We start from the raw sequence: 13,904 nt of genomic DNA, 5'->3' as shown, positions 1-13,904 counted from the left end.
TTTTCTTAATCTGTTATATGTGGAATCATCTGATAGTCACAGGAGGGGCCAAGCATTCCCCACTTTGTTGTGCTCACGTTTACCGCAACATCAGCTCCTGTTGGACACCACAGTTTTCTAACAGGGACGTCAGCGGCCTTGTTTCTTTTATTATTAAGTCATTTAGATCAAAATTGTGATTTAAAATAAGGAAATTATAACATAATAACTCATGAGTGTCAGAGATTTGAACTGCAGAACAGACACAAGTTCTGTCTTCGGATTTAAATGACCAAAATTCAACTAAAACTCTGCATTGAAAGTGTCTGTACGTGATTTTACTGTCTTAAAACATGAAAAGTTTGCAGTTTGCAGTGGTTCAGAGTTATTCCTCATTTTCCTTACGCAGTCAGAACATTATAATATGTCGTGGTGAATAATATAATTATTCACCACGATGAGTTTATAAAAGCTATTCACAAGTCTCAGAGACCAGAGCCCCCAGATAAGACAGTCCTGACCAAGACTAACTCAAGATCTGGGGCTGGTCCCACTGCTCCTGACAGGTTTGACCCAGAGACACTGAAGGACGAGTCAAAAACATAAGGCAAATTTCTCTAAAGTGTCTAAACAGTGTACTTTAACTGTGCAACAAAAAAAAGTGCAACAGCATACTTCCTGGTTCATGGATGATAAATACACTTTATAATGACATACAGACAGTACACAACAGTCTGATTTTGATGCTTCGAGCTGCTTTTACAGTGTGTCTGTATTAGGATTTTGGACACATTTAACATCATTACATGAAAAGTGTTGGCTGCAGGCCCTTTATCAGGGCCGGGCAGAGCTCGGCCTGGGAGAGGACACAGGAGGATGTGCAACAGATGTGGCTCTGCTTCAATGGAACAAATGAACAACAAAAGAGTTTCTGGGGTTGAGTTCTGAGATCTGATGATCTGTTTTGAGAAGTTAATGCTTTTTTATGAGCCTTTTAAACATCCAAATTCCAAAATATATGACACACTTGATCTAAAAGTACAGTCTGACATTATTATTATTAGATGCACTTGGAGATGAATCTGGACCCTGTTGGAACCGCACACTACACAGAAGAAGACTAGGGGAGCGTGACGTCACCCACAGTGTTCAGATCCAGTCAAATGAAGCCAATCGAGGCTGGCGGATATAGAGGCAAATCTGCAAACAGGCCTCGTATTTGGAAATCCAAGCGTGAAACCAAAGAGCCAATCAAGAAGCAGAATTGTTGAAGATAAACGCCACTTTCTCCCCGCCCTGTGTCAAACCTGGCTTAGTAACGAGCCATGATAGCTGTCAATCAAACCTGCAGCTAGGGCTGTGCCAAAACTCAAAAGATCGATAGATCGCAATCTCTACTTTGGTTGATCTCGATGATCAGGCATGCGCATTTTAATCGACAGGTCAACAGCCAATCGTGTGGCAGTGAGGGTGCTTGGAGCTGACGAGGATTTACGCTCCCTCGTTTAGGAAAAAGCACCTGAGTAACAGCGTGTCCCTTTTGTCTCCTCACATGTTCACAAGATTGTACTTAAATCTGCACTCCCACAACAGGAAGTGACCGCGGGACTCTATTTTCCTACGGACCGATCAAGCTGCAAGTGAAGAAGAAGAACTACAATGTAAAAAGTAAAGGAACGGAGAAGTTGGAAACGTAAGTAAAAGTAATTTATTGTTTTATCATTATTCGTTTCACATTGTAGTTTTTCTTCTTCTACTTCTTCACCGCTTGATCGGTTCGTCGGAAAATAGAGTCCCGCGGTCACTTCCGTTGTGGCTTTTTGATGTGTTGTGGCTTTTAATGTGTTGTGGCATTTGCGTTTGTGTTGTGGCGTTTGTATTTGTTGCGGCGTTTGCATTAAAATAGAGTCCCGTGGTCATTTCAGTTGTGGCTTTTTTTTGGTGTGTTATGGCGTTTTTGATGTGTTGTGGGTTTTTTTGGTGTGTTGTGGCTTTTTGTTGTGTTGTGGCATTTGTATTTGTTGTGGCGTTTGTATTAAAATAGAATCCTGTGGTCATTTCAGTTATGGCTTTTTTTTGTGTTGTCACATTCGTATTTGTTGGGGCGTTTGCGTTTGTTGTGTGTTGTTTGTCTCTCGACTTCCGTAATATACAGTCTGCGGTTGAAAAGCAAGACTTTCAGTTCCAAAACCTGCCTCCCACTGTCGCCATTATCCTATTATCTTTTGGCTCAGTTTTCCGTATATTTGTTTAGTAACATTTCAGTTATTCATCCGATTAAAGCGCGTATGATATTGTGGTAGTGTGTGCATTTACCATGGCGACCTCCACGGCGTCTGCGTTGGTGGTGGAGCGCTCACACAGGAGCAGCAGAGTCCTGTTCTGGGCCAGAGTCTGAGTCACGGGGAGAAACCGGAGCTCAGAGCAGATCTGATCCACCGACGTGCCCTGGAAATACAAACAATGACTTATGCTCAGAAATAAAGAAGTCTTCAAGATTATGGGGAAATGTATCATAAGGGACTCATAAAAATCCATCTTTATTTTCTCAGATATTTACTTAAGAACAATAGCGAGTTGAAAAGTCGATCTTCATGTTACATTTTGACCATTTCTAAACTACAATATTGATCTTGAACGGTTTTATAAAGGAATATTTTTGAACCCTGCATGACATGGAGCCTTAAACTTACAAATACTTCCAACTAAGTACAGAGATATGGAGGTGGTGTTAGAAAAAGTACATTTCTGCGCTCTATCAAAGACCCTCACTGCCAGCTCTGTCCTTGTTATCTTCACCTACATCATCAATGGTATAATACTCCCTACAACAGAAGCATAGCCAAACTGGACAGCACGAGACTGACTGGACAACAGTTTAGAGGTGCACGATGTAACTTCAAATTTGGAGGGTCTGCAACCTGCTTGTCTCCATGGAGATGTTATTTCTTTGACTGAAATGTTCCACAGTATGGCATTAAACATATTTAATTTACTTTTGTTCAATTACAGGTGTTGAAAAGCTAAAAAATAACTCGCAAAACATGAATTTGTAACATGTGCAGGCTCGCTTCTCCATAGATCTGACCATTAACCTGTGCTGATTAACCATGGTGATTACCAAACTTATTTCTACTGTGGAATAATCAGTGTTGGGGAGTAACAGATTACATGTACTGGTGTTATGTAATCAGAGTACAAATTATGAATAACTGTAATTCAGTTACAGTTACTGTTTCAGTGAGTGGTAATTGGATTACAGTTACTTTGTTGAAATAAATGGATTACACAGAGGGATTTTCCAGTTTTCACATTTTGGACTAAACCAGGACTAAATCAGGACTAAACCTAAACCAGAACTAAACCAGGACTAAATCAGGACTAAACCAGGACTAAACAATATGACACTAACAGTAGGTGGACATAATTGAAAGCAGCAGTGATCTTATATAAAAATCATTTCTCTATCAATAATATTTTTAATATGGTTAAGGAAAGACTGTTTCTTTTATTTTCTTTTAGCAGATAAAACATCTTATGTTAAGGTTTCCTCATCTTTGTTTCTCTTCAGTAAACAAAAGTCTGTTCATGGAGACTTGGGCTCAACAGACAATTTGAAGAGAACAAACATGAATGTTCAGGATGTGGTTGATACATTCATGTCGTTTTAAAAAACATGACAATATCAAGTAATCCAAAGTATTCAGATTACGTTACTCACTTTAGTAATTTAATGGATTACGTTACAAACTACATTTTGGGCTATGTAATCTGTCATCTGCAGGGGATTACATTTTAAAAGTCACCTTCCCAATACTGGGAATAATCAAAGCAAAGCAGTAATACTGTATCTCCATGGAGACAAGCAGGTGGTGGACCCTCTACCAGAAAAGTTACACAGTGTGCACCTTTAGTGAAGATGCAATGTTTTTTTTTCAAATGTTTGTATTTGTTGTTATTATTATGTTTTATAATTAGGGACATACATAAAAGCAGGTCACTTTAATAAAACTCTGAAAAGCTGAAGCCTCTTTTACCTGTGGAACTTTGCTCCTGTTGAAGATGAGGGAGATGCGAGCACAGTTGGGGTCGACGTGCTCAGAGTTGGGCTGACACTGGGTCTGTGGGGCCGGGGCGTAGGGGGCGGAGCAAACACCCCAGAGGTCACATGACTCAGAGAAACAGGAGAGGCGGGGCTGAGGTGTGCACTTTGCTCCAGCCGGACAGAGGGGGGCGCTGTCTGACCCGGGGGAGGAGGAGGAGGAGAGGAGGCAGGGGCGCTGACCACAGTACACCTGCACACACACACACAGGAGTTTAAAGAGACATTAAACACCCTCATGAAGCTTTCCTCTGCCCCGAAGCAAAATCTGAAAAATCCTCCAGAGTGGGCGGAGCCTGGCGGGTTGGAGTGAGCGTGGGGCGGGCTCTGGACAGATGATTGACAGTTGACCTACAGCCACAACAATCCAATATGACGCAGATTGCTCGGATCATAGCATTTGCTTTTTCTCCAGACACGGCAGGACACGGCAGGACATGGCTGTGTGGCGGTGCCTGGCGGTGCCAGGTCGGGGTGAGGCTGAGGGGGGCTCCTCACATCCCGCCCACAGACGCCATTGTCTGCGTTCATCATGTAATAACCTGCATCTGACTCACTGGCCAACCCTGAAATTCAAATGTCCTGACCGTAGTTGACCCTAAAGAGGCCGGTACAGACATGACTTTGACCCGAAAGCCACATTTTAAACAAATATGCACTAAAATGCCAAAATAAGTCCAGGGATAGAGATACACTTTTATTTTAGACACATTTACACACATTTAGGTGTTTAGTGGCCCTTCAAACATTACAGTTATTTATTTTGACTTTCAGTATGTAATCATTTCTCATCTGTTGTCCAAGTATGGCCCAGAGCAAAAGACGGTTTAATTCTGTCAACTTCAACAAACTAGTTGAATACACTTGAGTCTTATGAGTCTGTACAGAGCTTTTCCCGACACTTGCACCACTTTACAATTTGGTGCATTATTCATTCAAGATACAATTGTAGAAACAGCTGCCCTGGGACAGACCGACAGAAGTGAGGCTGCGAGTCTGCTCCAGCACCAACACTCACACCAGAATTCAACCTTTTCCTTATATTCATTTTTTATCTGAGGTGCCCATCCTGACAGATCTTCCATGTTTTTTTGTTGTTTTTTTTTTCTTTTTACTCAGATTAGTTTTACTTGATTGAAATGCTACTGGTCTATTCTGTTCATTCATGTTACAATGTTGTTATCTCATCAAAAACATACCTGGAGTTGTGTTTTGCTTCATTCACTCATTCATGTTTGAGCAAAGACCACCACACACCACAGGAGAATTTGCCCGAATTTTGGCTACGATTTGCTTCTCCCTGAGGTCGGAGAGACGTGGCCTGACTTTGTGTCTTTGTGTGTGATTTTGAAGCCGCTGTGCTCTTCGTGTGTGTGTGTGTGTGTGTGTGTGCTTGTCAGTGTGACTCTGAGCTGCTCTGACAGATCAGAACCACTAACCATCAGTAACGCCACGATAACAGCCAACAGAGTCTCAGGGGCAGAGGAGTGACGGACACAGAGGCTCAACATACAAACTTGGGACATAGTGGAAATAATAAGGCAACTGTATTAATCACGTCTTGTAAAGTGGTAAATTTAAAGTGCAGTGTCTCATTCACATTATCCATAGAAATTATCCTCCACAAATAATGACATCCAGTCCACAAAACCGCAGTGTTAATGCAGTTTGAGTCGTTCTTTAAAAGTAAAAAGGTGAGAGTAGTTCCTCACGTGTGTTTGTTTACATCCACACAGAGCACAGGTCGACCTGAAGATGCAGATTAGACATCAAAACTCTACTTCCTGTGCAATTTATCACCAATTTTTATTCTTTAAAAATCATGTATCTGAAGTTTTGCACCACATTTCACAAATAATAATAACACAGTTTTGACTTGGATCTAAACTAGAAGTGCAGAGTCTGATCTTTGAACACTTAAGAGTCTCAGAGTGAGTGGTTTTACTGTAGACAGGAAACAGCTGACACCATCGCGCTCACAACTTTATATCCTGTGGTCCACAGACAGATCCTGCTGCAGCCTTCGTGTCTGTGGCGTGTTTAAAAATGGTTTAAGACAGAAAAATCCTGTAGCGGGACTGTCTGTATCCTCAAAGCTCAAAATGCTCTGTTCGACTTTGTTTTCAAGTTAACAGCTTTTTTTATTTTTAATTCTGTAGAAATTGGCAATTCCAGGATAGAAATTATCCAAATTATTCTTGCAAAGGTGTATGGAGTTTAAAAACACAGTGGAGCAGAGAGAATGTTTTCTGCTTGACCTTAAATCTGCAGGTTTGTGTGTTAAACTTGTGTGAATGAAACAAAACACAAGTCCAGGTCTGTTTGTGATGAGGAAACATTAGAACATAGATCAGAAAATAGTGTAACAATTTAAATGGAGCTTTATATTCCAAATGTATTTTTTATTTGTATTGTGCAGCACTCACTGTTGGGGAGTAACAGATTACATGTACTGGCGTTACATAATCAGAGTACAATTTATGAGTAACTGTATTCAGTTACAGTTACTCTTTCAATGAGTGGTAATTGGATTACAGTTACTTTGTTGAAATAAATGGATTACATGGCGGGATTTTCCTGTTTTCACATTTTGGGCTAAACCAGGACTAAAACCAGAACTAAAACTAGAACTAAACCAGGACTAAAACTAGGACCAAAGCAGGTCTAAACCAGAACTAAAACCTGTAATAAAACCTGGATTAAACCAGGACTAAACCAGGACTAAAACCAGGATCAAAACAAGACTAAACCAGACCTAAAACCAGGACTAAACAATATGACACTAACAGTAGGTGGACATAATTTAAAGCAGCAGTGATCTCATATAAAAATCATTTCTCTATCAATAATATTTTTAATATTGGTTAAGTAAAGTCTGTTTTTTAAATTTTCTTTTAGCAGATAAAACATCTTATGTTCAGATCCTGGTCTTTGCTTCTCTTCAGTAAACAAAAGTCTGTTCATGGAGACTTGGGCTCAACAGACAATTTGAAGAGAACAAACATGAATTTTCAGGATGTGGTTGTTACATTCACGTAATTTTAAAAAACATGACAATATCAAGTAATCCAAAGTATTCAGATTACGTTACTCACTTTAAGTAACATAATGGATTCTGTTACAAACTACATTTTGGGGTATGTAATCTGTAATCTGTAGGGGATTACATTTTAAAAGTAACCTTCCCAACACTGGCAGCACTTTGGAAACTGTTTTATGAATGAAAAGTTCAACACAAATAAATGAAAGTGTCTATGAATGAAGTGACCCACTAAACGTAAACAGAGGAGGAGGTTGAACAGCTGCTCGCGGCTCTGACCTTGGAGCAGCGCACGTGTCCGTCCGTGCACTGACAGCTGTTACACTCCTCAGACCAGCGCTCGCCGTGAGGGACCTGCCGACCGCCAGAGGGCACCTGCCGACCCGTGACCAGGCAGGGCAGACCAAAGCCGATGACTGAGGGGAAAAACAGAAACGATATTAAAGCGTGAAGAGAGAGAACGTTGAAGAAATACGCTCTAGAGTGTCACAAAATCATCAAGAGCAGGGGTCTATCTACTGTAACTCTATTGGAGATTTACTGTTTTTGAGAGAAATCTTTAAACTTCTGACCCACAAATGTTTAAACTTCTCATTACTTTTTATGAACTGGCTCCACAAACTTGTCATATGAATTTTACGGTTTCAAGTCCTTTCAACTGACAACAATCACGTCTCTGGAGTTGAATAATGGCTCCACTTTCTGAAAATATTGTGATTCCCTTTCTTTTTTTTGGCTACTCAATTGCTCTTTTATTGTTATGTTATTTTATATTATTTCTTGTTGTAATTTTTTTTAATTTTCGCATTTAAAAAAGTAAAAAAATACAAATAATAAAACAAAACTAGAGGAGACGTACATGTGTTTCATAACTTGCAAACTGTAACTATAATTTCTCCGTTGAAAAGTCAATAAAAAATGAATAAAGAATAAATAAATACATTTTGTTTATTTATACTAACAGAGAAGACATCGAACTTTGTGCCAGTTTTTGTTTCATGTGGATAGTCCCAGTAATTACAGAGATATGAACCATAAACCAGGTCAACAAAACTGCAATAGACGTATCAAAAATCTTGGACTTCTGGTCATTGCACATTTCATACTGGGAAGGATTTTCTGACAAAGTGAACATCATCCTGCCATGTTTGTTTTCCCAGTGGGATGTGTCTATTGACAAAGTCGATCTTTTCAAGTCTTTTGAATCATATCACTTTGTTTCTGGTTCTGATGTTGTCATATTTTAGTTTTGGGATTCAGACATTGTAATTGTGTGGTTGTTGAATGTTCTAACAGTGGAAAACGGCTCGAGAAATGTGTTTGTGAACTCCATAAATGCAAAAGGGAATCAGATGTGTGTGACTGCAAACCTCTGTTCAAACTGTTTCTCTTCCCAACAGAATTGAAAAATAGTGAAAGGTGAAGGTGAAGGGCAGGACTGATCCACAGGAAGAACCAAAAAGGAAACATTTGACTGTCTAAATCATCCCGAGTTTGCAGAGAACATTTTGTATGTGGAGCGACAACAAAACAAAATCCTGATCCGTCGCTCAACCTCGGTTACGAATTTAAAAAGTCAACGCCAAAGCAAAAGGCTCCAACTGTTCACCAAGAAACACCTTCCACTGCAAAGAGACCAAGACGTGATGTTGCTGTAAAACCACAAGAACAAGAAAGTGCAGCTCAGTCTGTTTGTCTTCTGCTCCTCTCATTAACAAACAAGATCCCACTTTGATGTCGCTCCACATATAAATTGTTCTCTGTAAACTCGGGATGATTTAGGCAGTCAAATGTTTCCTTTTTGGTTCTTCCTGTGGATCAATCCTGCCCATCACCTTCACCTTTCACTATTTTTCAATTCCGTTGGGAAGAGAAACAGTTTGAACAGAGGTTTGAGTCACACACATCTGATTCCCTTTTGCATTTATGGAGTTTGCAAACACATTTCTTGAGATGTTTTCCGCTGTTAGGATCCAACAACCACACAATTACAATGTCCAAATCCCAAAACTAAAATATGACAATATCAGAACCAGAAACAAAAGTGATATGGTTCAAAAGACTTGAAAAGATCGACTTTGTCAATAGACACATCCCACTGGGAAAACAAACATGGAGGTTTGATGCTCACTTTTTTGGAAAATCCTTCCCAGTATGAATTGTGCAATGACCAGAAGTCTGAGATTCTTGATGCGTGTATTGGACTCAACAGTTACCAGCTTGTGTCTATGGAGATGTCATTGCTCTGTCTGGAATGTTCCATAGTGTGACATTAAAAAGCTCTACTTTACATTTCTTCAATTACAGGTGGTTTTCTAGCTCAAAAATATTGAGAAAAAGAGACATTCTCCACAGATCTGACCTGTAAGTTGGTCTGGTTTGCTCTCCGTGAAGATAGAAAGGTTTAATGCCATACTGTGAAACTTTCCAGACAAAGCAATAACATCTCAAAGGAAAAAAGCATTTGACAGTTTTAAGAGCACTCACACTCCTGACAGCGCGGTCCTGTGTATCCCGGGGCGCACACGCATTTAAACCCGTTGATCTGATCGATGCAGGTGGAGCCCGCGGCACACGGAGAAGACTGACACTCGTCTATGTCTGAGGAAAAAGAGGAGGAGGACAAGTCAAAAATACTGTCAAAGAAGGTCTTATATTACACAAAGTTGACTCTTGTGAACTTTAAACCATTTCATTCATTTTACGTTTGGTAGAGATCGGCAATTCCAGGTCTGAAATGATCCAAATGATTCTAGTGAAGGTGTGTGGAGTTTAAAAACAAAATGGAGCACTTCCTGTATTACCACATGACATCACAATTCAGTTTGAGAGAAGAACTCAGCGTAAATGTGCAGGGTTTGTGTGTTAAATTTGTGTTTGTGAATGAAACAAACACAACTCCAGGTCTGTTTGTGATGAAGAAACGACATTAGGACACAGATCAGAGAAGAGTGTAATGAGACGTTTAAACTGAGTAAATGGATGAAGAAGAGCCCCTTGATAAATAAATGATGGATCTGAGGCAATGAAATCAATGGAATCAATGTAGTATAGATGTTAGAATAAAAGCAGACTCACTGATGCGACAGTCGGGTCCAGCGAATCCAGGAGCACACTCACAACGAAACCAGTTCACCCCGTCCACACACTGACCCCCGTTATAACTGCGAAGAAAACAAGCAGATCATTAAAAGACAAACCAGGACTGAAACAGGACTAAAGCAGGACTAAACCAGGACTAAACCAGGACTAAACCAGGGCTAAACCAGGTCTAAACCAGGTCTAAACTAGGACTAAAGCAGGTCTAAACCAGGACTAAACCAGGGCTAAACCAGGGCTAAACCAGGACTAAACAGGACTAAAACCAGGGCTAAACCAGGACTAAACCAGGTCTAAACCAGGACTAAACCAGGACTAACCAGGACTAAACCAGGTCTAAACCAGGACTGAAACAGGACTAAAAGGTAAAGCTAAACAGGACTAAACCAGGTCTAAACCAGGACTAAACCAGGCTAAACCAGGTCTAAACCAGGACTAAACTAACTAAACAGGACTAAACCAGGACTAAACCAGGAAACCAGGACTAAACCAGGTAAACCAGGACTAAACCAGAACCAGGACTAAACCAGGAAACCAGGACTAAACCAGGTAAACCAGGACTAAACCAGGTCTAAACCAGCTAAACCAGGACTAAACCAGGTCTAAACCAGGACTAAACCAGGCTAAACCAGGACTAAACCAGGACTAACCAGGACTAAACAGGTCTAAACCAGGACTAAACCAGGACTAAACCAGGTCTAAAACCAGGTTAAACTAAAACCAGGACTAAACCAGGTCTAAACCAGGTCTACACCAGGACTAAACCAGGATTAAACCAGGTCTAAACCAGGTCTAAACCAGGACTAAACTAGGTCTAAATCAGGACCAAACCAGGTCTAAACCCGGTCTAAAACCAGGACTAAACCAGGACCACATCAGGTCTAAACCAGGATTAAACCAGAACTAAACCAGGACTAAAGCAGGCCTAAACTAGGACTAAACCAAAACCAATCCAGGACCAAACCCGGACCAAACCAGGTCTAAACCAGAAAACCAATCAGGTCATCCACACATGACCTCCATTATAACTGTAAAGAATACGTTATGATTTTGAACTGCACACTAACCAAGACTAACCCAGGACTAACCAGGTCTAAACCAGGTCTAAACCAGGTCTAAACCAGGACTAAAACCAGGTCTAAACCAGGTCTAAACCAGGTTAAAACCAGGATTAAAACCAGGTCTAAACCAGGTCTAAACCAGGTCTAAACCAGGTCTAAACCAGGTCTAAACCAGGCTTATATAAAGACTAAAACACCTTTGAATTATACAGACCAGTTCAGTTTTGGTGGTGTTTGTTTTGACGTGACAATTAGCCAAACTCAAAGTTTATCCATGTTCTCCTGCTGAGGTCTGACTGATCTGAGGAGGATTTTGCAACAGTTCTGGCCTCAGTTTTGTTAAAGACGTTTAAACCAGATTTACAAGATAATCTGTGTGAACTTTGCCCCAAAACAAACTCATCCTCAGACTTTTTCAACACGTCAAGTTAAAACTGGAGAGAAGCTTTTGACAGACGCCAGCAGCAAAATACACAGAGAAGAAGAATACAGAGAGGAACCAGGACTGAACCAGGACTAAACCAGGACTGAAACCAGGACTAAACCAGGACTAAACAGGACTGAACCAGGACTAACCAGGACTGACCAGGACTAAACCAGGACTGAACCAGGACTAAACCAGGACTAAACCAGGACTAAACCAGGACTAAACCAGGACTAACCAGGACTAAACTACTGAACCAGGACTAAAACCAGGACTAAACCAGGACTGAACCAAGGACTGAACCAGGACTAAACCAGGACTGAAACAGGACTAAACAGGACAAACCAGGACTAAACCAGGACTGAAACTAAACCAGGACTAAACCAGGACTAAACCAGGACTAAACCAGGACTGAACCAGGACTAGGACTAAACAGGACTAAAGGACTAAACAAACCAGGACTGAACCAGGACTGACCAGGACTGAACCAGGACTGAACCAGGACTAAACCAGGACTAAACCAGGACTAAACTAGAACTGAACCAGGACTGAACCAGGACTGAACCAGGACTAAACCAGGACTAAACCAGGACTGAACCAGGACTAAACTAGAACTGAACCAGGACTGAACCAGGACTGAACTAGAACTGAACCAGGACTAAACCAGGACTAAACTAGAACTGAACCAGGACTGAACCAGGACTAGGACCAGGACTAGAACCAGAACCAGGACTAAACCAGGACTAAACTAGAACTGAACCAGGACTAAACCAGGATAGAACCAGGACTGAACCAGGGACTAACCAGGACTGAACAGGACTAAACCAGGACTAACTAAACTGAACCAGGACTAAACCAGGACTGAACCAGGACTGAACCAGGACTAAACCAGGACTGAACCAGGACTAAACCAGGACTAAACTAGAACTAAACCAGGACTAAACCAGGACAAAACTAGGACTGAACCAGGACTGAACCAGGACTAACCAGGACTAAACCAGGACTGAACCAGGGTTGAACCAGGACTAAATCAGGACTAAACCAGGGCTAAATTAGGACTAAACCAGGACTAAACCAGGACTAAAACCAGGACTGAACTGAACCAGGACTGAACCAGGACTAAACCAGGACTAAAGTAGGACTAAACTAGAACTAAACCAGGACTGAACCAGGATTAAAGGGCTGAACAGGACTAAATCAGGTCTAAACCAGGTGTAGACCAGAACAGAACCTGGGCTGTGTTCAAGAGTCGACAGTTTTCTGGGGTTAGTGTTAAGTTTAAATGTCCAGTGAGTGAAACTTTCCCACAATGCACCGTGAAAAGCACTGGTCACTAGAGCGGTCAGTGTGGCCCACAATGCACTGGGACAGTCCGGTAAACATCAGTGGAGGAGCACTCTTCACCTGTTATCATTTAATAAACCACTGTTAAATGGGCTTTCAGTCCTGGACTCAACAAGACTAAACCAGGACGAGAACAGGGCCAAACCAGGACCTGAAACCAAGGTGCAGGTGTAGTCCAGGTCTAAGAGTGTGTGAGGTCCACAGAACAAAGAGGATCTGTGCACGAGCCAGAGCAAAGTCAATGACACAGTTTACTGAAGGAGACGCAGCCAAGGAAATGTCAAAGACTGAAAAGCTCAATTATTATTATCTTAAGGATGAAAAAGTCAAATTAATAAAACAGAGGCTCCCAGGTGCCAGAAGCTCTTGTTCAATGATCCTAATGTATATTTGATGTAGAGTAAAGGTTTCTGTGATTCACGCTGTCAAACATTTGAGCATGGTCTAGTTATTTTGATCCAAGATTAAGATCTGATTAAAACGTTTAATAAAAGATTTGGATAAAAGTACACTTACCATGGATGTGGGTTGCAGTTATCCACATCTACAAAAGAAAACATCCAAATATATTGAATTAAAAACCACAAAAACAGAAAAGTCTTTGTTAAAGAGCTCATATCACGCTATTCTCTCATCTATGTTATTATGTCCTTTCCTCATCACAAACACACCTGCAGTTGGGTTCTGTTTCATTCACACATGTTTTACTCACAAACCCCACACATTTAGATTCTCTCAAACAAAAAAACACACTGTTCCACCTTGTGATGTCATGTGGTAAAACAGGAAGTGCTCCACTGTGTTTTTAAACTCCATACGCCTTCACTAGAATCACTGGGATCATTTCAGCTTTAA

At 40.9% G+C, this 13,904-nt stretch overlaps 1 protein-coding gene across 1 annotated transcript in view; it reads right to left on the bottom strand.

The window, feature by feature from the left end:
- Nucleotides 1–13,904, bottom strand: part of LOC110153422 (protein jagged-2-like) — a 121,956-nt gene that overhangs the window by 8,009 nt on the left and 100,043 nt on the right. The window contains exons 18-23 of the mRNA XM_020917306.2: nt 13,566–13,593; nt 10,200–10,285; nt 9,609–9,722; nt 7,401–7,537; nt 4,017–4,274; nt 2,296–2,427 (exon numbers count right to left, since the gene is read on the bottom strand). Of these exons, the coding sequence (XP_020772965.2) occupies nt 2,296–2,427; nt 4,017–4,274; nt 7,401–7,537; nt 9,609–9,722; nt 10,200–10,285; nt 13,566–13,593 (755 nt within the window). The remainder of the gene's footprint in view (nt 1–2,295; nt 2,428–4,016; nt 4,275–7,400; nt 7,538–9,608; nt 9,723–10,199; nt 10,286–13,565; nt 13,594–13,904) is intronic.

This window comes from Boleophthalmus pectinirostris, unplaced genomic scaffold, assembly GCF_026225935.1.
Source record: "Boleophthalmus pectinirostris isolate CB_2022bp ecotype Guang Dong unplaced genomic scaffold, ASM2622593v1 HiC_scaffold_10, whole genome shotgun sequence".
NCBI classification, from domain to species: Eukaryota; Metazoa; Chordata; class Actinopteri; order Gobiiformes; family Gobiidae; genus Boleophthalmus; species Boleophthalmus pectinirostris.
The sequence above is the reverse complement of the archived record's forward strand: the minus strand, read 5'-3'. Positions and strand labels throughout refer to the sequence as shown.